Here is a 24015-nt window from a genome sequence, read left to right on the forward strand (position 1 = left end):
CACGTAATTATTAATAATCTCCAGAAAAACTGATGTCACACAAGAGCAGCGCAGGAGCAGCCAGCAGAGGGCGCTAAACCACTACCACACTTTGTTTTTAGCTTTGTCCAAGTTTGACTTTGAGCAGAGCGGAACATTTTGTGCTTTTATTATAGACTGTATATATGGCTTTTACTGATAAATAATGTCTCATGGTTAAACAATTTTGGGACCTCGCTGCGTATCATTAATGTGGGAAATGTCATCTGAACGAGACCACGGTAATGTGTTGCGTTTCTGTTATTCTTGTTCTACATTCGTGCTAAAAGGCTAAAAGCTAACAACAAAGATAGGAAACATGGCCTAAAAGCCTCGTGTTTATTTGCGGGAAAACTTATTTTCACGCACACACATTATTTTAGAGGATCTTTGACAGCTGTTGGTCCCATTTCATTGACTTATGATTCTGTTTGATATGTAGAGGTTCCCATGGAAGTTGCTGAGGAGCCTGATCACGCTGGGATAAACATAGAGGACGATACCAGCAGGAACGATGAGCTCAGGCTGGTCCTCATTGGAAGGACTGGGTCTGGCAAAAGTGCATCTGGAAACACCATCTTGGGCCATAGACAGTTTGCCTCCAAGACCAGTGCCAGCTCTGTCACCCAGGTGTGTGAGATGGGCAGCGCAGATCTGTCTGAAGAGGAGGGGGAGCACTGTCCTGTGGAAACGCTCAAGAGGAAAATGCCAAGACTGAAGAGAGTCCAGGTGGTGGACATGCCCGGCTTTGGAGACACTAACCTCAACGAAGAGCAGATTTATTCTGAAATAGCCAAATGTGTGTCTCTCTCTGCTCCTGGACCACATGCCTTCCTCCTTGTGGTTCCAATTGGCAGATATACTGACAGTGAGAACCAGGCAGCCAATGAAGTAGCCAGAATCTTTGGAGAAGATGCTCTCCGTTTCAACACTCTTGTTCTGTTCACCAGAGGTGATGACTTGGAGGGTGTTGACATTGAAACATATTTGAATGACACAGCCCCAGCTATGCTTAAGGCTTTGATTGATTACTGTGGAGGAAGGTATCATGTATTGAACAACAGAGATCCCAGTAACAGAACTCAGGTTAAAGAACTCATTGCCAAGGTTAACATGATGCAACGTGATAGAGGATTTTATACAAATTCTGTCTTTCTGATAGCAGAGGATGTCATTAGAGAGGAGGAGAAAAGGATGATAAAAGAGAGAGGCCAAACAGAGGAAGGTCAACTTCTGGGGAATGAAGTGATCAGAGAAGAAGCTACACTTGCTAAAAGACAGAAGCGTGAAGCTGAGTGCAAAAGTGCAGTGAGATTCAGAATGGGTGTTGTAGAGGATGATGTGAGGCAACAATGGGCCGAGGAGAGGAGGAGTCAAGGTTTTAGGTTTTGGAGAGGTAGGAGAGACATTGAAAGACATTCACTGCGCTCTTCTTTAGCTCAAATAAGGAGGCAGGCTGCCCTTTCTCCCGTGGTTTTAGAGAGAATTAGGATTCTAATTGCTGCTGGAGCTACAGGCCTGGCGGTGGGGGCAATATTTGGAGCAGCTGTCCCTTTATCAGCTGCAATAGGGGCCTCTTTAGTAGGAAACTCAATCAGTCTGACTGCAGGTCAGCTTGCTGGCATTTCAGCTGCAGGGAGTGCTGGTGTGGGGAAAACTGTTGGGGCCATAGTGGCAGCAGCCTCTGGAAAGACCGCGGTGACTGTGGGAGCAGCTACAGGCGGATTGCTGGGTGGATCTATAGGATCTGTTGTGGGGTCAGAGGCAGCCAGTCCTCGGGAGGGGGCACATGAGGCCCTGAGGCAGGTGGGTGTACTTGGCGTGGCTGCAGTAGGAGCAGCAGCAGGTGTTGGCTGTGCTTTAGGCGTTGGTGCGTCTCTGGGAGTTGCACTAGAGGCAGGAAGTGAAACTGTCATTGGTGGAGCTGCCTCGGCTGTTGGGGCAGAGTTATCTAATGCATCATCACTAGCCCAGGCTGGTTTAGCGGCAGGAGACCAAGCTCTGTCACAGAGTGCAGTAGCTTTAGCTCAGGACATGGCTACAAGTGTCCCTGCTTTGACTAAACCAGTGGAGGCAGCAGTTGTGTTAGCAGAGCCCAGCGTGTCCTCAGTGGCCAGCAGTGTCGTGGCCAACACCTGCAGCACTGTTTCGGTAGCCAGTCGATTGCTGAGTGCAGTCGCTGACATCAGCAAAGCTGCTGCAGGAATCGCCCTGGCTGGTGGACTTGTAGTAAAAGTGGTTAAAGAAAAGGTCAGGGGTAGCACAGGGACAGCCGAAGGCAGTTACTCTGAGAAATCATCTTTTGAGATTTACTTTAATAGTCAACATTAACTTTAAAATCTTAAAGCAATACTGAATTGTACATTATTACAAATTTTTGCCCTGTAAAATGGTTTCCTCTTCCAAATTGCTAAATTATCCACCAATGTTTTTTCCTGTCCTTCAAATTTAATTTGATTTTTGTATTTAAATAAAGCAATTTGAAGCTTTGTCACATTTCTTCATGCACTGGTGTATCTCTACTAGGCATTAGGTATTCTTTATATTATTTTCTCTGTTTTGTTTTTACAGGTTCCTCCCATCATAGCCTTTTGCATCTAATATTTTAAAAGTACCACCACTTTTCCCGTTTCATTTCCTGCTCACGTGTTTATGTGTATTTTGCCACTGTAAACAATTACAGAAAATCAAAATAGCCAGTGAACCTAGGTGCAGAATTTGTCTCCGGGGCTCCAGTTCCTTTCATAAAGCTAGGGGGCGCGGTTTATTCAAATAGAGCAGAAGCTTCTGATGGTTGACGCACCATCAGACCACGGCCCAGGCCGCGCGCTCATTGGCTCGAGGCGCTGGTCTCATGACAACAACAGGGTCACGAGGACCAATCAGCGCGCGCGTGTGTCCCACAGTCTGTTTGGGAATGACGTAAGACGCGTAAAACAAGATGGCGACGTCTTCAACATAGATCTGCGTGAATGATTGTATCGGTGTAAAGACGGCCTCTTTTGAGGCACAGGTGTGTGTATCGCACTATCCGAACAACAATAGACGCGGGGCAGTCCTTATTTGTATTTTGGGCGTTCAGCTACGCCCCCGAACCGTGCGCGGATACTGTTTCTGTTCCCGTCGGGCGAAGACCGGGGAGGTGATCCTCTGACAGGAATGGAAGGAGGAGAGTTTATATCGCCCATGGAGAACATGGACCCGACTTTGGCCGAACTGGGCGATGAATTTACACTGGGAGACATAGACGGTGAGTGTCTGTTATTATTTATTATTTTTGGACTGGGTTGATGGCGCATCATAATTACGCTTCCGCTGCTGTGTTTAGTACATACAGTATTTAGTGTTTAGTGCGCTATTTTTCATAGCATCTCTTATTAACCATTAGATTAACTATGTATTTAACTCATAATATGCTCATGTGTAGGAAAGATTTAGAATTGTTTCAGTGTATTATGTAGGTTACCTATATTTGTGTTTATTTTGACTGTAAAATTATTACATTATTATTATATTATTGATGATGAGTGTAGCAATAAGTCTCCAGTGGTCAGCCTTTTAATCCACACTGTTTTGTGAAAACACGTGCCAAAGCAGAGGTTTGGTTGGAGTTGGGCAGCCCGCAGTTTTCAGAATCCTATTAGGGAGAAATGTCATCATCATGATCATGAGATAGTTTTGTGACGAGGAGGAAGATGTTTTTTTCATTTAGACCTCACCCCTTCACTGGCTGCAGCTACATGCTCCCTCATTAATATCAGATTTTTGGAGTTTAAAATCATTTATATGAAAAAGCAATCTAATTTCTTTATGCTCATGATGCCTCTGACTACTCGTATCATATTCAGGTTACATGCCATGTGATTAAAGTAATCTTAAAGGTCCAGAACTCAGATCATAATCAGATTTTGGTGTGCATGTGAACAAGGCCACTGACATGACAACATGCTGTTGTATGTGTGTAGAGTAGATCTATAAAGATAAAAGTGTCCTTTCTACCTTTAACCTATACCTCAAACAGCCCCTTCAGAGGCCATGCTAAGGCCACATAATCACTGTGTCAAAGACTTTGACTCAAAATAAAGAGCTTAAAACTGCACTATGGAATATTTCTGAATATTTCTCCCTTTGTATTTACAGCCAGAGGAAAGAAAGAAATAATAGAATAGAATAAATTCCAATACTTACAAAGGTAAATCTAAAGTATACCATGTTTTATATAATATTTTTGTGCACACTTGATGTATTGTCTATATAGTAAAGCTGTAGGCTTTGTTCAACAGAACAGTTTAGCCTGAAATAGAAGTGAAGAGTGAATCTGCTTTGCAGGGCCGCTGCACAGCGCACATGTTCTTGTAGTCGTGTAGAGCACTGTCGCTTAGTGGTTGTCCCCAGACTACTGTGGCCCCTAGTTATGCAACCTATTGTCTTTGCTCTGAGCTGAGGAAGCCATTCCCTTTTGATAAAATGGGCTTTTGTATTAGCCAAAATCACTGGGGTGTAAAGTGTGTTTTCTTTACTCTGGTGTAGACCGTCTGCCTCATAAAGCTGTGCATGCTCTGTCCACTTCCATTAGGAATTGTTTGCATGATATGAGAAATTATGAATGCTGGTCATATCACATAAGCCCATGTGCTCATGCAACCCACCCAGAACTAGACTGAAATTATTTATATTTTTTCAGTTTCATTTAACCTAAAAAAAAAAAGAAAAAGATCCTTATTTACATTTTTTTCAACACTGGCATACACAATAAACAACACTAGAATTTATAAGACTAAATCTAAAACTTCATTGTTGATAAATTCAAGTTTTAACCTGGCCTAAGGTAAGGTGTTACACTAGAGGAGCTCTGCAGACTGTTCACTGTAGCTGCAGCCAAACACATTTTATTTGTTATTATTAAAAGTTATTGAAATTATGTATCCTCTCTGTGGCGTAATCTTCCTTTCAGATTTTTGTAACCATCGAAAATAGAAACCATGTTATCCTCATCATCATAAGCACCAGTCTAACTTAGTCTAATGAATAAACCACAGAATTCACTCTTTGTCTAGCCCATGACTCAGCTGAGTGATCGGGCGACTTTATCCACTTACTTAGACTCAACAACCACAAGCATTTAAACTGTAAAAACTTGTGCCGTCATGTCACATTCTCCCTGATCACCCAATGAGTGGTTGCAATTTATAACTTTTCATTTGCGTGATGTATCTGAATTTTCTTAAATTAAAGAAATAAAATCAATTTCTGTGATGAAGTTCTTGTTCTTGTTCCTGTTTCAAAGGTTTTGTTTCTGACTTTATGTGCATCTATTTAAAAGTTTTTTGCATTTTCTTATTGTCCTGGCCTTCACTTTGTACATAGAGCTGTCTATCTGTACTTTTTCACCTTTACCTCTCACTCCTGTCCCTCAAGGCTAAATGTTGAAGGTCAGTTCATGCTCAAACAGTAGCTGGTCCTGTGTAGTTTCAAGGCCAGGGCAGGACTGTCTCAGGCACTTTTCTTATCTATGTCGGCTCATATCAAACCTTCACCTCTCAGTCATTCAACGATACTAAAGAAGAACCTAGAGAGATGCAATTTTGTGCTGTTTATTTGGTCACTGGTTCTTCGACAAATATATACTTGATGTGATATAGTTAGGCAATGGAGCCACTGCACGGAAACAAGGAAAAAAAATCTATTTCCATTTTACAACGAACAACTACCTCTGCAGTGTTAAGAAATGTCTTCTGAGTTGCACAAACCCAAAAGGCATAGAAGAAAACAAAATTCAATGCAACCAGAACACAAAAAGCAAATAAATGAAGGGCTTAACTGACTTCTTTAATAATGGCACTTTGCTTTGTAGATTGTACTAAGGTTCTGTTTGTTTTTCTCTCTCAGAGATGCTGCAGTTTGTCAACAATCAAGTTGGAGATTTTCCAGATCTTTTTGAGGACCAGATTCAACAGGCAGCTTCTGTGCAGGGCAACAATGCCCCCCAGAGGCCTGTGCTTCAGACCCCCCAGCCCATTCAGACGTCTCACACCTCTGCCCCCACTGCCTTCCAGAGCTCAGCCACCCCCCTGGCACCAACCCAAATCCTCTCCCCCCAGCCTGTCCCCTTGACCCCTCCCCTCACACCAGCTCAGACTCCCTCCCCTGTTACAGTGGTTTCTTGCGGGCAGCAGGTGACACGCAGCCCACCCCTCCTTCAGCCAAGACCTGCAACCATTCAGCAAATCCAGCCTCAGCTACAACACACGGCTCAGCCCACCATCCAGGTGAAGAATACACTAAATTATTCAATCATTATTCAATCATTCTTTCTCCAAATGTGAAACCACAGTTACTCACAACTACAACTGCCAGCATTTTCTCAGTCACACCACATCCTTGTCAAAGCAGTTATATACTGTTTTGATGTCTATACTCATGTAATATATTCTTAATTGCAGATGCATACACAGGGGATCCCCATGCAGACCCAGAACTTTCCTGTGCACACCATCGTCCAAACGCACACTCAAACAGCCCTGCCCATCCAGACTCAAGCTCCTCAGACGGTCATGATCGCCTCCAATGGAGGGCAGTCCCGCTTCATCCAGAACCAAGTCATCTGCCACCAGAGCCCGGCACCAGGTTTTCAAGGTTTGTTAAACATGACAGAAAATGCTTTTATTACATAAGCATATAGGTAGCTTTGTAGTTGGCTATAGTTAGTTTTCTAGTCTGTTTTAATATATTTTCACCCAAACAAAAAGCGTTCTTCTTTCATATCTGCAGTCCTACAACCACAAGTACAGAGCATTATGACATCACCACAGCTTCAGCCTGTGACCATCCAACACCAGCGTGTCCTCACCCCTGCCGGACAAACAATACAGACCCTCTCCACAGCGCCCACTACAGTCCATACTATGCAACAGCCAATGCAACAGGTTCAACAAGTCCCAGTGGGTTACCTTGCATCACTATATACATTATAATTAATTGATGTATTTCTATTCTGCTTTTGTGTCACCGTATAAATGTGTCATTATTTTGCATTTAGGTCCTCGTGCAGCAGCCTCAAATTCTAAAAACGGACTCACTGGTGCTTACAACACTGAAACCAGATGGGACACAAGTGCTATCAACCATGCAGACCCCAGGGATCACCACGTTAGCTGCACCTATCCAAAACACTGCTCTACAAGTGCCGGTAAATATCTGCAATTACTATTTATTCTCAAGTCATGTTATATTATGTTATGTTATATTTATTGTTTATTATCTTTTGTTATATTACTTATGTATACATTTTATGACCATTTAACATAATTTATATTTTGCCTTCAGACTTTGATGAGTAGCAACATCCTGACCACAGTCCCAGTTGTGATGGGAGGAGGGGACAAATTACCTATAAAGCAGCTTCAAACGGCCTCAGGACAGTGCACCAGTGCACCCAGAGCCAATCTGGACCACCTGACCGCTGGAGGACTGATTCAGGGAGGAGTGGTAAAGGAGGGGGAGAAGAGGAGTACCCACAACATCATTGAGAAAAGATATAGGTCCTCCATCAATGACAAGATTGTGGAGCTCAGAGACTTGGTCATGGGCAACGATGCAAAGGTTAGTGGTTGTAAGAGAATAAAGAGAAATGCATTGTTGCATTTTTGACAATAAACTGTATTTTCTGTTCTCTTTCTAGATGCACAAGTCAGGAGTTCTGAGGAAAGCTATTGATTACATTAAATACTTGCAACAGGTCAACCATAAACTAAGGCAGGAAAATGCAGCACTGAAGATGGCCAACCAGAAAAACAGTGAGCATGCTCTTCATTTGAGACACATGAATTTCCTAACTATAGCATTTTGTAATTCTTGCTTAGAAACAACACATCTCTTAATACTTAAGCTCAATTCAAATGCAATATTGGGATAATGGGCATGAATACTTAATTAGTTAAATTAATAATACATTTATAAATGTAATATTCCTTAGAATTACACTGAAGAATGACCAGTGTGTTTTTTCATCTTCCCAGAGCCCCTGTCTCTGTCTGAAGAGATGGAGCTTAAACAGGAAATAGTGATGATGTCCCCCCCAGCCTCAGATTCAGGGTCAGGCTCCCCTCCCCAGTTCTCCCCTTACTGTGTGGACTCTGAGCCAGGCAGTCCATTAATGGACCATGACCAGGTAATAAAACCAGTATTATGAATGGTTTATTGACTTGTATTCAATTCCTGTTCCATTGTTGTAATGATTTGCTACTTTTTATCAGGTGAAGAGTGAACCTGATTCTCCCTCTTCAGTGGGAGTCATGGATGGCTCACGTCTTCTGCTTTGTGTCCTAACCTTCTTCTGCCTGTCCCTAAACCCACTGCCCTCCCTGCTGGGTTCTGATACCCCAGGGACCAGTGGTCTCACTTTGGGTCACGGGCCGTCCAGGACACTTTCTTGGTTTCCAAGTCATACTCAGGACTTTGGTAAGCAGCATAACATTATATTTTAAAAATTGATCCAATTGAATGATTTAAATATGTGTCCTGTTTTGTTCAGGGTCCTGGGTGCGGTGTCTTTTGCCGTGGGTGATGGCCTGGGTCTTGAGTGGGGTGGGGGCTGTGTGGGGCTGTGCCAGAGTGCTGTACCTATGGGAGCCTGTCACACCCCTCCACTCCCCAAAATCTGTGTCATTCTGGAGGCATCGCAAACAAGCAGACTTGCATTTAAAGAGAGTGAGTATTGAGTTGTATACCATGTTAAGTTATCCCTCAAATAATGAGAACATTGTTTTTTTTCTCTCTGATATAATAGTATATAGTAAAACATCTTCCATCTGTCACTTGTCTGAGCCTTTTAGGAGTAACATCAGTGTTTGTCTTTTTGAGAATCACTCTTTGCTTGTGTTTGATTCCCACATTTCAGCATTCTGTTCACTGCATGGGTTTATTTTTAGCACTTGTTCAAATCTAAAGTGTGACCTTCAAATCGCTCAGCCCCCTGCCTCTGCTGCCAGCCTTTACTGAATATTAAACACAGGACTATTGTGTCTGTTGTGTTTTGTCTGTCTACAGGGGGATTTCACAGCAGCCATGGCAAGTTTGGAAACCAGCCTGTCCATTTTGAATAGAGCTCTACCATCCACTAATCTCGATCTGGCCTGCTCCCTTTCCTGGAATCTAATTCGCTACTTCATACATCGCCCCACTCCCCTGGGATGGCTGGTTCACCAAGTCGGAGGCAGGCATGAGGGAGACGAGGCAAGAACTAGTGCGAAAGATGCAGCTCTAGTTTACCACAGACTGAGCCAGCTGCAGCTCACAGGTAAAAAACATCTGCAGATCTTGAAGCATCAGTCAAATTCTAAGTTTTAGATTCAACGGCCTCTGTCCTTGTAGGAAAGTTGCCGCAGCGTAGCCACTGGTGGGCCCTCTCCCTGTCTTTCAGCGCTGTTAACTTGAGTGAGAGCGCCCAAAGCAAGATGGTACCCGCTGAGCTTATTCAGATTTACATTACTGCAGCCACAGCCTTGCGCACTGTTCTGGGTCATCACCTCACCTTTCTGCCTGTAAGTTGTACATTGATAAATTGTGTTTCCTATGACCTGGTTCATGGCTGTTCTATTGGGACCCTGGGACATTTTTAGGTTGCTTATATGAAATGTCATCAAGTTTTATAAATCTCTTTCCATGTGTAAAAAAAAAAGCTCTACAGTCAATAAATAGTTATTATTTTATGTTAGGAAACATGAATGCCATGCTTGATTCATGAGCCGGTTTCACTTCGTGGAAACCATCTGACCTCGCAGCATTAGGATTAAGTTTGGTCAACGGTAGGCAGGAACTTTTTTTTATATAACCAATCGCTGCTATTGAGTCGTGACATATGTAATGCGCTGCTAACGGGGCTAGCTGGTATATTAAGCTTTTCCCAAATCCCGTAGGAAGAAGGGCAATGACGTTTTTCCCTTTCACCAAACATTCTCTTTGTTCCGGCTTTAAATCCTCGATCTTGGGAATCGTTGCCAACACAGAATGTATGGCTTCATCTACATCAATCTGGGCCGCTTTGTTTACTGTTGTGCTGTACCATAAAAAGGGACCCAGTCATGGCTTCACAGCTCTTCGCTGATTGGCCGGTGCGCGGTCTACAACTTCCAGGTTTCTTGCAAATCGTCTAGCGTATTCCGAGTCCTGACATAGTTGCTGGAGAGAAATGAAATTGAGCGGAGGCAGTAGATGGCACCAGCCTGGCTATGAATGCCAGGGTGTCCAAATTTTATTTAAAAATCACAAGTAATTGACAGAACTATTAAAATATTTTGAGATGTAAAAATAAAAATTGTGTTTACTTAGACAAACTACTGTGTTCAAATAACTTCCACTGTGACAGGGAAGTTATTTGGACACAGTAGCTCACACGTCACAATATAACATAATAACAAAGAGAAAAAATACAAATGGTCATAATACATTCAAGTAGCTTTTTGCTACTTGAATGTACTGGAGTCAGTTAAGGCATAATATATATAAATGTATGGTTTTTGTCTTTCCCAGAGTTATCTCTTGAGCTGTGCTGAGAGTGTGGCTAACCAAGCAGACACCAAGCCCATCCCTGACCAGCTGCGGTGGCTTTTCACTCCATTAGGCAAACAGTTCTTCTTGAGCTGTGATTGGTCAGTGAAGTCTGATAACGATGATGGAGTCTACACTTCTCAGAGGGACCCAGGTAGAGCAGGGCGTCTGACACATGCCATTGATTCTTCATAATCATTCTTCGTTTTCAACTTTGACCTTTTCTCTAATACACTCCAGCTGATCCTCTGGCCCAGCTGCACCGTGGGTTCTGCAGAAAGCTTTTGGAGAGAGCAGTTCACACTCTCATTCAGCCTCAAACAGACTCAGATGCAGATAAACGCAAGAGTGACTCAGGGTAAAGACTACAAATACTTATTTAACTATGAATAATAATTTAATCATTTAATCTCTGCCTAAATGTCTTTTTTTTGGGGGTGTTTTTTAGGGAGTTTTCTGGTGCTCTTGAGTTTCTCCAGTTGCTGAACAGCTGCACAGATGAGTCATCTTCACCGCCTCCTTCTTTTGCCACTCCCCCTAGTCACACCATCACTTCAGGTAATGTTGAATGAACTGTGTAAACAACTAGCTAAGAATACAAAGTTAACATTTTTGTCTCCATTGGTTTTAGTGGGAGATCCAGTGAGTCGCTGGTGGGCGTTGGTCTTAAAGGCTGCAGTTCATTGGCTGCAGGGGGACGATGTCACTGTAAAGTCATTGCTGGCTGAAGCCGAGCGCATGCCCAGAGCTCTACACACTCTCGAGTAAGTTTAAAGTACAATACAATAAATGGTCAAAGCTCATTATATACTAAAGAAAACATTGCTGTGAAATACTTAGTAAAGCATGACATTTCACACTAATAATTAATTAAGATGACGATTTTAAACTATATGCTGTCAGTGAAAACAAATTATTTATTTTTGTCATTGCAGCCATCCTCTTCCCAAGGCTCTGCTGCTGCTTTGTAAAACAGTGCAGATGAGTCTGGCTCCTCTCAAAGGAGAAGGCCTCGTCGCCTGCCTGTCCCACTGTGACAGGGCCAGTAGCTACCTGCGCTCCAGCATCTCTGTGCCTCTGACTCAGTCAGGCAACTACCTGCACAAGGTACACTTTTATTATCATCTACTCTGTCAGTTCCTCTTCTGCTGTGCCTTTGCTACTTTTCTACCCTTTTAATCACGCATGTTCATAGACATTTGGAAGCTGGTGGTTCTTGTACTTGCATGCTACTGGAGCCGTGGGGATGTGAGTGTGGCGGAGTTTGGGTGGCAGGAGGTGGCTGTGGTGCATTGTAGTTGCATTGCATGATTCTGAAGCTGAGTGCAATGTGCCTGCAGTGCAACACAGACGCTTTCCCAGTCAGCACGCACCACTGACACCCCACTGTTTCACCTCCAGCCGGGGACTGGTGGGTTGTAAAATCATGTTTTTGCAACATGGGACGTAGATTTGCTGGATAGAATGATCAATAGTCAAGAGCAATTAAATATGATGTTGAATTTTCCAAACACTGACTGGCCTCAAAATTCCTCTTCTTAAGGGTGTGGAGCTCCTTGTGTGTGACCTCCTGTTGACCTTAAGGACAAGTCTTTGGCAGCGGGGTGGCAGCAGTAATGGAGAACCAGCTCCGGGACCATCATCTATACTGCCTGGGTTTCAGAAGGACCTCAGTGCACTTCGAAAGCTCACTCAGTGTTACAGACAAGCTCAGCACAAGGTAACAATAACAATGCATGCATACATATTGATCATGGTTTGCTGTATGTCACTATTCCACACGGTAATTAATCAGTCTGCCTAAGGGATAGAATCGGGATTGGGCCTTGGTCTCCAAACGTGAGTAGTGGGGGGGGAGTACTGCAGGTGTGGTTATATTCATATACTTCCATACTTGCTGCTGAGATCTGACACTACAGACATTGATCACAGGTCTGCTGAACCAATATGAACTGTCAACACAGCATCTCTAACAACTGCTGATACCGCACTTTTGTGTTCATTATTTATGTTTTTGACATGTGTAAGCCTGAACTGTGACAGCTACATTATTTTATTTTTCTGTTGTGCTGTACCCTGAAGCACTGACAAATAAATATTGTCTCAAAATGCTGTGGAGCTGTCATAGACTGCAGCTTTGTAACAATCTAGGCCCACAGTTATTATGTGCATCCCCAATGTGTAAAGAGGAATTATTTGACAGATTTCTGCCTAATGAAGTTAAAGTTGAGTTTTATGTGTCAGGTTTTTCTGCATGAGACAACGGTTCGACTGATGGCTGGCGCTAGCCCCACACGGACACACCAACTTCTAGAGCACAACCTTCGACGGAGAACAAACAGCTCCTACTCAAGCGGTATTGCAGCTCTATAAAACAGTTTATATCTTAGGAATTTACAAGTGAAGTGAATTTTACAAGTGAAATTTATCTCAAACATTTTACCATTAGTATATTGGTCATAAATTTGTCTCTACTCAGAAATCCTCTGAGAGTTCAATAGTAGCAAAAGTAACTAACTGAACATCTATTTGTTAACGTTTAATGATTTGTATGTTTTTTCGACTTACTGAAGCTTACTCTACAATGGTGTAAAACATACAGTATGTGTTTTTGCTCATACCTCTCTCCTGTTCCCTTAGGTGAGTGTGTCCTAGGAGAGAGGGAGAGGGCCCATGCCATCCTACTGGCCTGTCGCCACCTTCCTATGCCTCTCCTAACCCCACCCGGGCACCGCGCTCGCCTGCTGGCTGAGGCCAAGCGCACCCTGGAGAGAGTGGGAGACAGACGTTCTCTTCAGGACTGTCAACAAATCCTGCTCCGCCTCAGTGGGGGGACTACTATTGCCGCTTCATGAACCCATCCCAACTCAACAATGACCAATCTCTGACCATGACTTATTACTTCCTGTAAATATCTTTTTCAGAAGCACTTGCAGCTGTTTATTTTATTACTGTATCAGCCTCTGTCAATTTGACCACCTTTTATAAACAATCTAAACATTTTTGTAATTGAGCTATACCATAGCACCCTCTGCAGATCATAAAGGGTACCACATTTGCTCAAAGCCAAATTTCTAACATGCAACTCCACCAGGAAAATCAGGTTTAATTGCTTCCAAAGGGAAAAGGGACCATCTCCTGTTTGTATAACACAATTTCAACACTGTTAATTGATTAGAAATTGAAAACGAAACTGTACAATCATTATTGGCACATAGCAATGATAGTGCTGCAGGCGTGTCTCATTTATTTATAAATCTACACAAAGGGATTTCAGATGTGTGATCTGTCAAATATGGTCACTTTGGGGCTGCAGCATTTGCTTTTTCTGTACAGTGCTGAGTGGTGACTCTTCTTATCTACCTCATACTGTACAAACCCAGCATTGTGCTAAGGAGCAAAATCGGATATGTGCCCTCACACCCATATTGTATAACCCGCGAGTACATGAAGTGGACTACTGACACTTTACTTTATTGCAGCCGTAGTAGGGAAAAATTCAAAGCATATTCTATTTTATAGGTTAGAAAACAGCACAGCAACTGTGTTATTGTTCAAGGACTGGATAGGACAGTGAGGTCATTGGATAGGATATTTAAAGTTTAACTTCATCTATACAAATTTCCATAATTTTGTATATAGTGTATATATTCAAAAAGGTCTAGAGATAAACAGGATGACTTGATTTACTGCTGAGAGGAAACATATAAAAAAAAAAAAAAAAACTGTGAGGCATCAACTGAGGAAGCCATGCTCCGCTCATAGAAGCAGAGGCCATTAAGGTTCATGTGAACACAGTTGAAAATTAATTACTATAAAGTTCAAACTTTTCTGTACATTGATGTTGCTCTTGAGCTGAAATTGCCTTGATAATGTGTAGAAAGAAAATATTTTATAATGTTTTATTACATTTAAAATAATGGATGAGAGGTGTCCTGACAAATCTTTTGTCCACTTTGCTTTTTATTGTGATTGTATGTCTTTTGTCTCTGCAGTTTTGTGTACTTGTTTATTTAATGCCTATGTTCATATCAAAGCATATGCTTCTCTGTGAAGCCCTTTAAATCCAGGTCTTTTTTTATTCTTATCTTTTTCATTTTCAATTAGATCAGATTATGCAGCATTACAGTTACAGTGAATGCCACAGACATGTTGTATTTGAGCTCACAACACATAACTGAAATAAATACACAAGTATTTCCTTGCAGAACAGCGTATGATCTTGCATTCTGAGCTTCACTTCTCACAAATATACAGAAGGGTAATAATAAAGGTTTTATAAAAAGATAAACTGTGTGTATTTCTTCCTCTTTATTTTTTTAATGTCGGATTCTTTTTTTTATGATTACTGTTATTAAAGACAATATTTATTTACTCAGAGCGCAGTTTACCCAGCCTTTATCCTATGACGCCATTATGTTAACGTTTTATTTGAGAAACCACAGCAGTAACTAGGAGACGTGATTTAATAAAGTAAAATAAAATAAACTGAATGGATGACACAACTTTCTAGAGTTGTGTCATCTACTAGTTTGATTTCTGAACGGAACCTTTGTTCTTCACCTTGTTTTCAGTCGGAACGTCTGACAAAGCACCTAAGCCGGAAATAGCTTGAACTGAACTCACGTGTTGAAATGAAACACAAAAATAATCATAATAATATGTCTAAGAAGAAACAATTTAAGCCAGGGTCAAAAAAGAGAGAAAATAAATGCATCGTTACGTTTGACGAAAAAGATCGACAGTAAGTACTTGGGTTTTTTTATGTTTTGTTTGTTATACTTGCTATAGCTTTCTGTTGCCAGGATTTTAGCAACATCTACATTGTTTTATGTGCAGAATGTTGAGTAATGAAGTATAATAGCATAAGAATAAGTAGTCATTATTCTTATACATTTCAGTTTTGTGATGTTGTTGTTTGTTTGTCAGGGAGTTTCTCACAGGTTTCCACAAGAGGAAAGTGGAGAGAAGGAAAGCAGCAGTGGAAGAAATTAAGAGAAAAATTAAAGAAGAACAAATCAAAGTCCGAGAAGAAGTACGAATTAACTATTTGATATAATTTCTGTGTATTTATTGTTGGATCAAGAACTAAATCTTTGTTTTGGAAATTTTAGAGACATAAAGAATACTTGAAGTTGCTGAAAGAAAGAAGAGAAGCTCTTGGTATGTTGATGCTTTAATTAGACTGTATACATTCTGCTTTATTGCATAAAAATGTGTACATATGAAGTAAATTAAATTATGTTAGGTGTGTAGTTACGTTTATGTAAATACTCTAGCCTACATTACAGGGCTATACATTTATGTAGTCATCTAACTGAGTCAACCTGTACTTCACTATTATTTATTATATTATAGCTTATCATATGGTAGTGGTAAGTTTTGACTATGTTCTCTCCCTGCCTTAATATTTATATCCCCATAAGCCCCCCCTATAAATCCATATCTATTTCATGTGGATGCGTTGAGTGGCAGTGTGGATTAGAAGCACTGCACTTCTGTCTCCAGTCTCACTAATGTTGTTACGTGTCACTTGTGATATTTCTGTATCAGAAAGTAGAACTTTTTAAAAATGTGAATATTACATGACAGGCCATTTCATCACTGTATCGCCTCATCATTCAGTATATGAAAGCTGGAACCCCAATATGGTTTGGGGGTCTTTATTTATCGTGTGTACTTTGTCTTTGCATAAGTGCAAAATATTTGTTTATATTTTGGTTATGCAATATGACTTAAGCCATAAAATGTTGAATTAAGAACTTAAATCACTCCTTACAAATGAAAACTAACTATTAGTGTTTCATTTTGCTATTTTTTATTGCAGCTTGTAATATTTTAACAATATTGTAGATTTAAAATATTTTTTGTAGATTAAATCTGCTCTTGGATTATTGTGTCAGTGGCATAAAGTAGTTGCAGTATTATCATTTATTGTTTATATTTTCTTCAACAATATGTCGTACTTCTAAATGTTTTATTGTGACATGACAGGTCTAATGGTACTCACAGGCTTTGTGTTGTTTTTGTTTTGTTAAGATAAATCAGAAAAATGTTGACACTTGCATTGGTCTGTGTTAATAGTGCTATACGCTATTTTTGTGTCTACAGTATAATATAATTTTTTTTTTTTTAAATCTCCATTGCAGATGAAGATAAGGATGATTTGGAAGATGCCATAACTGCAACTAAGGAGTCTGTTCAATATGATCATCCCAATCACACTGTTACCGTGACAACAATTTGTGATCTTGACCTGACAGGGTCTCACCTGCTAGGCCCTGTGTCAGACCAGGTAGATGTTTCTTTTCAAGCTCAGTGCCATTCACTATAATGTGTGTTCAGTTCAAAAGTTACAAAGAACTTTTGCTCACAGGTTAATGGTGAAAGTGATAAAGATGAAACAAATGCTGAAGAGGAGGAAAAGAAAACTGCCATGCCAAAAAAAGCTGGAAACCCTATCCTCAACAAAAAGTAACCTTTTTTTTTTCTGATGACAATTATGTAAATGTGTTGTATATCACATATCATAATTCCAAAAGCTCAGGGTTTTTTTTTTTTTCTTATTTTCTTCTAATTTTCTTTTCTGTGTCTTTGATTTCTCTTCCAGGATCCGCTCCTTGACAGCTTCACTTAACACATTTACCACCAAGCGGAAGAAAAAGGGAAAACAGAAAGGCATGGGCCGAACAGCAGACAAAAAAGTCTATGAAACTGAAAGGAAGTCCAAAGGTGGGCGAACCACTAAGCGAGAGAGACGCAGAAGGACTGGGAAGAATGAGACTTTAAAAATGTAAACATGGGACAAAATGTGTTGACGGAGAGTGTTGGAGTATTATTCCAGCCTTGTTTGTACATACTATCTGCTGACTGCAACTGCCAAATGTGTTTTAACATCATCACATATTTCTTGTAAAATTATAATATTTGTTTTAAAAAACTGTCAATATTAAACAACATTTTTAACTGGTACTTTGTTGACATTTTTGCTTTTTGTCAAAAGGAAAGCTGATACTTTTCTCATCAAGGAAATCAGCTCTCCATTGCCTTCTTTTGTTTCCTGTGTGCAAATCAAGCACTTGTGGATCCAAGTTAGCCATAAACCATATTTGTTTTAATGTATGTGGCCCCCTCCCACCTCAGTGTTTATTTATTTACGTTCACCTGAGCCAGCGAGTGCCAGCTGTCCCCAACATGAGCGTTTCATTTCGCTTTCTAAAGCCCATGATATTTAATACAGGTGCTTACTCGAGGAACAGGCTCGTCACCGGCTCCATTTTGGATCAAAGTCTGTATTTGCATGTCGGCCTCTGTAGGGTAAACTGAGAGCCAGTATGGCTACAATTGATACCTCAGTTTCACTTATTGTCCGACCAGCCAATGGGATGGATTTGGGAGTTTGGTAGAGCAAGTGGATGCAGCATGGAGATGAGGTGTGTGTCTGATGGGGGTCTGAGGGGCAGTTCATCTTCGAAGTGGAGCTGAATCAGAAGACAGTGCTGCTCAGGTAATGCTTGTTTATGCCATTCTAGAGAAGATTTTTTATTTGTAATTGCCACTTTCCAAATAAATCCTATAGATGACTACAATTAAGTTGTCAAATTACATAGCATGTGCCTGGTTTGTAGTCTGACATGGCACAATGTAGTGTGGTGGTGGATTGTGTTACACTATCCCTCAATGTAATTAGTTATCACCTTCCTTGCAGATCTGCATTACACGTTAATGTACAAGACATTTCTTTTTGGTCTCTCATTCTCTTGTAATGTGCACTTATTACCCCTTGCAGGATTAAAATATTATGCAAGTTGCAAAATTGTAAATTGAGCTAATAAATGAGAAATGTTATGGGTTTACTTAATTTTTTTTCTTTATTTCTTTTATCAGTTGGAATGAGTGGAGCAGACTCATTATGCCCACCTCTCCTGATGAACCCGTGTGCCCCAAGTTCCAGCCAAACATCTTTGACCCCTCCCGCTGCCACGACTGTCTGCGGCAAAGGCACCTTCACTCTGGGGCAGGAGAAAGCACTGAGGTAGCACTACAGCAGAAAACTACTTTAGAAACAAGAGCTGGGAATAAGACCGACATCAGCCACAAAACTGAAAATGGGATTGGAAATTGCATTGGACAGAGCAAAGGAGTGTTGTTAACGCCAATCCCATCCCAAGCAGAGGAAAAGGACACCAGCAGTAAGGTAAGAACGCTTCCTTACCTGAATTGGAGGAGCTAAGAATAGAAACTAGGTAGACTTAAAGCTTGACAAGAATATTGTGTAGTGAAGATACTACAGTTACATGCAAACGCTGACCATTTTTAGTTTTCTGTTATGATTTTATTGTGGAATAATTTATCCTTGACACAAATTGTCTGAAAGTACATTTCCTTGCGTCTGTGTGTTAGTTGTAAAAAGGTCATGAACTAAGATCCCAAAGAAACATAGACAAGCAGTGTGGTAGCTGTGACTCCTATTATATATTTACAACAATGTATCGTTTACTGCCCTCTTGGGAATCACTTGTAATATTATACCCAACAGTGATGTTCTCCAAGGTCTGCCATGCCATGTGTCACTGTAATTCCAAAAGTACACTGCATTTTTTTATTGACCCACTGGTTTGAGTTCTGTCACAATACATGATGTAAACATGTCATGATTTGTTAGTAGAGAAGTTCACGGCAGAATTCTGACACTATGCAACTTGTCTGGTGGAGGATCTGCCACCTGCTTGTTTCCATGGAGATACTGGGCTATTGCTTTGCCTATAAAGTTTCCACATTATGGCATTAAACTTACCTACCTTCATGGAGACAAACAGGTTTTGTTACCAGGCCAAGTTACAAGTCAGATCTTTGAAAAATATGTGTGCTCTCTGTAAGCGGGGTCTCCTCTCCAAAGGATTTTTCAGAATAAAATGTCTGTAATGAAATAAATGCTTAACTGAGTAGTTTAATGCCATACTGTAATATTCCAGGCAAAGCAATATCATCTGGAGAGCAGTATTTGCCACCCCCCATATAAATGCACTTTTAAGATCCATTTGAATCTTTACAACAAGTCGTCTTGATAATAAAAAGAATGGTTTGAAGGTGGGAATAGAGCAATGAAATTTTAATGAGGAAAGCCACTAACAAGGTCAGGTTACAGAGGTGTAACCCTAATCGAACAGCAGCCTGAGCTTGTGAGTATGTGCCAGAGAGGACAGAGGCGACAGACACTTTTGAGCTCATCAACACTCTAGAAACAGGACAATACATACTTCAAACACTTAATTATTTGGTACAGGAATGTATACCTACCTAAATCCAATATTATGCATTGTTTCTGTTCATGCGGTGTTCTAGGAAGATTCTGACTCTGTGGTGAGTAGTTATTGTGATGTCCGAGGAGGGCAGACGGGTTACAGGGAGAGCTCCTTGTGCATCTTGAGCCCCGACTGTGCACTCTACATCTGTGAAGGAGAGGAGGACTGCAGCACTGTCAGGTAGGACATCTTCAAGTTCAAATCCAAGTCAGTCAAATGTGTTTATTTACATCAGTCATCAGTTATTGGGGCCTTCTGCAAAATATTTCTTATACATGTTTTATCTATATGAAATGTATAAATGAATATGAACCAAAAGTCAATATCATGTCTTACTCCATTTGATTATTTAGTCAATTTAACATTAAAATACAGTTTTATTTACATTTCGCACCTGTTCCTTTGCACAGTTCTCGTGACCAAAGCGACTACCAGGAATTCAGCAGTTCTATCAGCACAGAAGACGACGAATACCTACCTGCTCAACGCGATTCCACTCACTTCACCATGACCCGGCTTGACCCCCCACCTCATCGCCCCAACCCTCGAGCGTGGATGGATGAAGCCAGAAGTAAAGACGCATTCAGTAGGCGTTCAGGTCGGTTAGTTTATTAAGTTCAAAACGAAATAATGTTACTTTCAACTAATTCATTTGAAATATAGTATCTGTCCTTGTTGCTTTTGGTGACTAACTGCACTTAACACAGTCTGTATTCAGTTACAGCCAAAGGTGTTCTTTACTTTGCCTTACTGTTTGATGTTACCAGCTGAGGTGTCAAAAGGCAATTATTTGTAACTCTATATTGGTGGGTTTGTGTCAGGAAACCACTGTTAGTACTTGAACTTTAGTATGTGCTTCTCGTCTTTCTGGCATCCCCTAATTCTTCCTAATTTAATCACACTTCCGGCTGCAATGTTTTTCAGGTTTAAATGAAGATAAGGGGAAACGGGAAAGTGGCTACTTCTCCTTGGGAAGGGCCTCAGGTGCCAGCTCCATACGTGATAAAAGCCCCCCCAGCCCTTACCGCCATATTGAAAGAGGGCACCCGCTCTTCAAACTCAGGAATGTTGAACCAAAAGATGCAGTTCCATTCAGAAACCCAAATCTTGGAGTTGCATCGGAACGGATCATACCTGAACCTGTAATTGATGATGAACCAGTCGAAATTATTCCTCCAGACCCTTATGAAGTAGCCATAGAAGTTGAGGCACAAGTTGGCCCACGATCACCTAGTCCTACACCCTTTAAAATAGCAGAGTCTCTAGCTTCCACAGGGCGAAAAGGGGCAGCCAGTGTTTATGGGAGAAGAAGCCCTACTCAGATGAGTTCATATCAACCGTCCAGGCAAACCTCTGCTGTACCATCACGGTCTGCATCACCATCACGGACCAGTTTAGGATTCAGACGCAGTGAATCCACTACTTCCCTCAACAGACACAACTATGATGGAGGAGGCAGGATTAAGGGGGCAGAGATGGCATCTAAAAGCTCTCTGCAAAGCACTTATGCACGAAGAGGTGAGTCTGGAACCATGCCTAGAAACTTCAAATCTTACACAAGTGCTGTGAAAACTCAATCAAACACGGTTTCAGATTTTAGAAATGCCTTGCGGAAATCTGAAGGTGGGTTAGTAAATGGGCGTGGGCAACCCAGTAGAAATTCTTCTCCAACAAGAGGTGACTATAACCCTCCAGGCCAAATGTCTCTGAGAAAGACAGAAACTAACAGCAGCACATCTTATGCACGTAGCAGAGAAGAACGGGCCTCAGCTCCGTCCCACAAGTTGGCTGATAGTACAAGAAACATACGCAGCGCTTCATTGCCAAGAAGGACTCATGACACATCTAGTCATTCTGTTCTACATAAATCAGAATCTATTTGGTCTCTAAATGGACGTGGTCACCCTGGGCGTTGTGGTTCTCCTGTCAGAGAAGGCTATGATATTGAAAGCCAAGCTCTGATTCGTAGTCAGATCAATAATTATGGGACAAATGAAGATGAAGATGAAACCCTGTCTATGTCTCCTACTAAAAATTACGAAATGCCAAGTAAATCTATGCTACGTAAGACTGACACTGAAAGTATTAACATTCGGGGCCACGACAGTCGGAGTTCTTCTCCTGGCAGACGGGGTTATAATAGCTCAAGCCAACTTCGAAGAGCTGACACCAGTGGGTCACTGTACAGCCGCGGTCATGAAAGCCGAAGTTCTTCTCCTGGAAGAAGGGGTTTTGAAAGTTCTCGTCAGCTTCAGAGAACAGAAACCAGTGGATCACTGTACAGTCGTGGTGAAAGCCGTAACTCCTCCCCAGTGAGGAGAAATTTTGAAGGTTCCACTCAGTCTCTTCTCCAGAAGACTAGTAGCAGGTCAGATAGAAACTTAAGTCGAAGTACCTCCCCCTCTAGAAGAAGTCAGGAGCCTCCTGAACGTTCTCTAAGAACATCTGAAAGTATAATGCACAGCCACTCTCCTCCCCAGAGGGGCCTCAGGGACCCTCCAGGGTACTCTGTTCTTCGAAATGCTACAAATGGAGACTTCAGTCGTTCTTTTCAAAGAAAAGAAACAGAAACCAAATCTGAAACATATCACTCATCTCGCTCTTGGAGAGAATCTGCTCACACAAATCGCAGTACTTCTGTATCTCGAGCTGCTTCACCCTCCAGACAATCCAGCACTGGGAACAGAGTCTCCTATGTTACTATGGAAAAGCACAAAAACACAGGAAGTGTCAGGTCTGTGGGCAGAAGACGCAGTAATGAGGATCACCACCCTTCACCAGTTGACAAGCGGTCGAGTAGAGCATGGAGCCCCTCAAATTCACAAGTGGATCTGCGGAGGCACACCTCTTCCCAGAGCTCTATGGAGTCCTCTGAGTCTGGCCAACTGTCTGCAGGCTCTACAGGACGCAACAGAGAAGAATACGCCATCATGGCTGACCTGCCAAAAGTCAAAAAAGTCCAACAGAAGGAGGGGTCAAGCCAGCCAGAGCGGACAAATGTACAACTTTTCAAACCAGCCAGGTGAGCTTCAGGTGTAACTGTCAATAATACACTGAGAATGAGAAATATGATTAATGATGTCTTTGTTTTGTCATTTTTAGCCATTCAGTGACCAAGCAGCCATCCAGAGAATGGGACGACACGTGGGATACAGAATGGCCATATGGGGGCAGTGGCTATCTGTCCAGAGCCCACTCCACCACCTCACTGCATGTAGGTTCTGTGAAAAAGTTGTGCCGTTTTAAAGTCTTTAAGAGTGTCTTTAGATTGTTGCACTATTTTATTTCTTATTGTACACATTCAAAAAAAAGTGGCATAAAATGAGTTGTTTTAGGTTAATCTATGCTGCTATAGGCTGCTGATTGCAATAATGGTCTGTCTTATGCGGGAATGTTTGGTTTGATGTTTTATAATAAGCCAGCGCATATCCACATACCTCTCATAAAAAAGGGTGTTTTTTTTTTGTTTGTTTGTTTGCTTGGTCAAATATTGATTATCTAAATGACAGCCATCTGCTCATTTCCAGAGGTCTGGCAGTCCAACCACAGAAGAGGGCACTTGGAAAAGCAACCAGCACAGGTCAGAACAAATGCAGGTATGTGTAAGCATTTCTGCATTGCATGTGGATGATTCAGGCCTTGTGTGTCTCTTCCTAGAATTTGGTAAAAACAACTTTATTGTTTGATGGGGAAAAATGTTGTTTGTCATTATTACTTGTAGCCTAATTAAAGTTCACTCTTAACTGCCTTGTTGCGTTGTTGTTACATTCAAATACATCTTTCAGTAGCTGTCTGTGAGGCTCCTACACCCTTGAGGCATTTCATGAGTCTTGACTGAGCTTTGACAAATTTGGTCTGCTTGGGCATGTGTTGAAATTCCTTAAGCGAAACCAAGAGCTACCAAAAGAGGATTTTAGAAGGGAAATGTGCCACTTGTTTCAGTCCAAAAAATAGCCAACAGCTGTCAGATGAAAGCAAAGATCAGTCACCTATAAATGCCAGCTTTAAATAATTCAGATAGTCAAATAAACCTTGACAGGCTTTATTTGCACAGAGTGAGACCTCTTGTCATTCATGCATTTTCCTGGAGCAATAATAAGGTAAAAAAATAAAATAAATTAAAAAAATTAAAATAATGAAGCCC

The 24015-nt window shown here is 41.4% G+C and overlaps 4 protein-coding genes across 4 annotated transcripts; all 4 read left to right on the forward strand.

Moving 5' to 3' along the window:
• Positions 1-78: 78 nt before the first annotated feature.
• On the forward strand, positions 79-2514 carry LOC110162371 (uncharacterized). The gene is made up of 2 exons (XM_020927256.2): positions 79-260; positions 461-2514. Exons 1-2 carry the CDS (start codon positions 230-232, stop codon positions 2347-2349), a joined length of 1920 nt encoding a protein of 639 aa, XP_020782915.2. The 5' UTR covers positions 79-229; the 3' UTR covers positions 2350-2514.
• A 420-nt stretch (positions 2515-2934) lies between these two features.
• Positions 2935-14857, forward strand: srebf2 (sterol regulatory element binding transcription factor 2). The gene is made up of 20 exons (XM_020927157.2): positions 2935-3268; positions 5908-6287; positions 6462-6654; positions 6790-6959; positions 7058-7207; positions 7345-7620; positions 7700-7814; positions 8037-8188; positions 8274-8478; positions 8552-8727; positions 9067-9316; positions 9391-9560; positions 10549-10720; positions 10807-10924; positions 11015-11124; positions 11198-11330; positions 11502-11673; positions 12110-12286; positions 12811-12922; positions 13207-14857. The coding sequence occupies exons 1-20, from the start codon at positions 3178-3180 to the stop codon at positions 13419-13421; spliced, it is 3537 nt and encodes a 1178-aa protein (XP_020782816.2). The 5' UTR covers positions 2935-3177; the 3' UTR covers positions 13422-14857.
• Positions 14858-15125: 268 nt separating this feature from the next.
• Positions 15126-17538, forward strand: nol12 (nucleolar protein 12). The gene is made up of 6 exons (XM_020927306.2): positions 15126-15310; positions 15496-15601; positions 15681-15729; positions 16716-16861; positions 16943-17040; positions 17177-17538. The coding sequence occupies exons 1-6, from the start codon at positions 15201-15203 to the stop codon at positions 17361-17363; spliced, it is 696 nt and encodes a 231-aa protein (XP_020782965.1). The 5' UTR covers positions 15126-15200; the 3' UTR covers positions 17364-17538.
• A 362-nt stretch (positions 17539-17900) lies between these two features.
• LOC129408722 (serine/arginine repetitive matrix protein 2) lies at positions 17901-23903 on the forward strand. The gene is made up of 7 exons (XM_055153083.1): positions 17901-17968; positions 18454-18763; positions 19912-20051; positions 20282-20469; positions 20796-22893; positions 22974-23085; positions 23399-23903. Exons 1-7 carry the CDS (start codon positions 17901-17903, stop codon positions 23555-23557), a joined length of 3075 nt encoding a protein of 1024 aa, XP_055009058.1. The 3' UTR covers positions 23558-23903.
• Positions 23904-24015: the final 112 nt, after the last annotated feature.

Source organism: Boleophthalmus pectinirostris, unplaced genomic scaffold (genome assembly GCF_026225935.1).
Source record: "Boleophthalmus pectinirostris isolate CB_2022bp ecotype Guang Dong unplaced genomic scaffold, ASM2622593v1 HiC_scaffold_17, whole genome shotgun sequence".
NCBI classification, from domain to species: Eukaryota; Metazoa; Chordata; class Actinopteri; order Gobiiformes; family Gobiidae; genus Boleophthalmus; species Boleophthalmus pectinirostris.

Excerpts from the sequence above, each read along its gene's own strand:
- LOC110162371 (XM_020927256.2), top strand. The coding sequence starts at position 230 with ATGTGGGAAATGTCATCTGAACGAGACCACG. Across the intron at positions 261-460 it reads GTCATCTGAACGAGACCACG|AGGTTCCCATGGAAGTTGCT; the intron begins GTAATGTGTTGC and ends TTTGATATGTAG.
- LOC129408722 (XM_055153083.1), top strand. The coding sequence starts at position 17,901 with ATGGCTACAATTGATACCTCAGTTTCACTTATTGTCCGACCAGCCAAT. Across the intron at positions 18,764-19,911 it reads AAAAGGACACCAGCAGTAAG|GAAGATTCTGACTCTGTGGT; the intron begins GTAAGAACGCTT and ends GCGGTGTTCTAG. Across the intron at positions 20,052-20,281 it reads GAGGACTGCAGCACTGTCAG|TTCTCGTGACCAAAGCGACT; the intron begins GTAGGACATCTT and ends TCCTTTGCACAG.
- nol12 (XM_020927306.2), top strand. The coding sequence starts at position 15,201 with ATGAAACACAAAAATAATCATAATAATATGTCTAAGAAGAAACAATTT. Across the intron at positions 15,311-15,495 it reads TTTGACGAAAAAGATCGACA|GGAGTTTCTCACAGGTTTCC; the intron begins GTAAGTACTTGG and ends TTTGTTTGTCAG. Across the intron at positions 15,730-16,715 it reads AGAAAGAAGAGAAGCTCTTG|ATGAAGATAAGGATGATTTG; the intron begins GTATGTTGATGC and ends TCTCCATTGCAG.
- srebf2 (XM_020927157.2), top strand. The coding sequence starts at position 3,178 with ATGGAAGGAGGAGAGTTTATATCGCCCATGGAGAACATGGACCCGACT. Across the intron at positions 6,655-6,789 it reads CCCGGCACCAGGTTTTCAAG|TCCTACAACCACAAGTACAG; the intron begins GTTTGTTAAACA and ends TCATATCTGCAG. Across the intron at positions 7,621-7,699 it reads TCATGGGCAACGATGCAAAG|ATGCACAAGTCAGGAGTTCT; the intron begins GTTAGTGGTTGT and ends TTCTCTTTCTAG.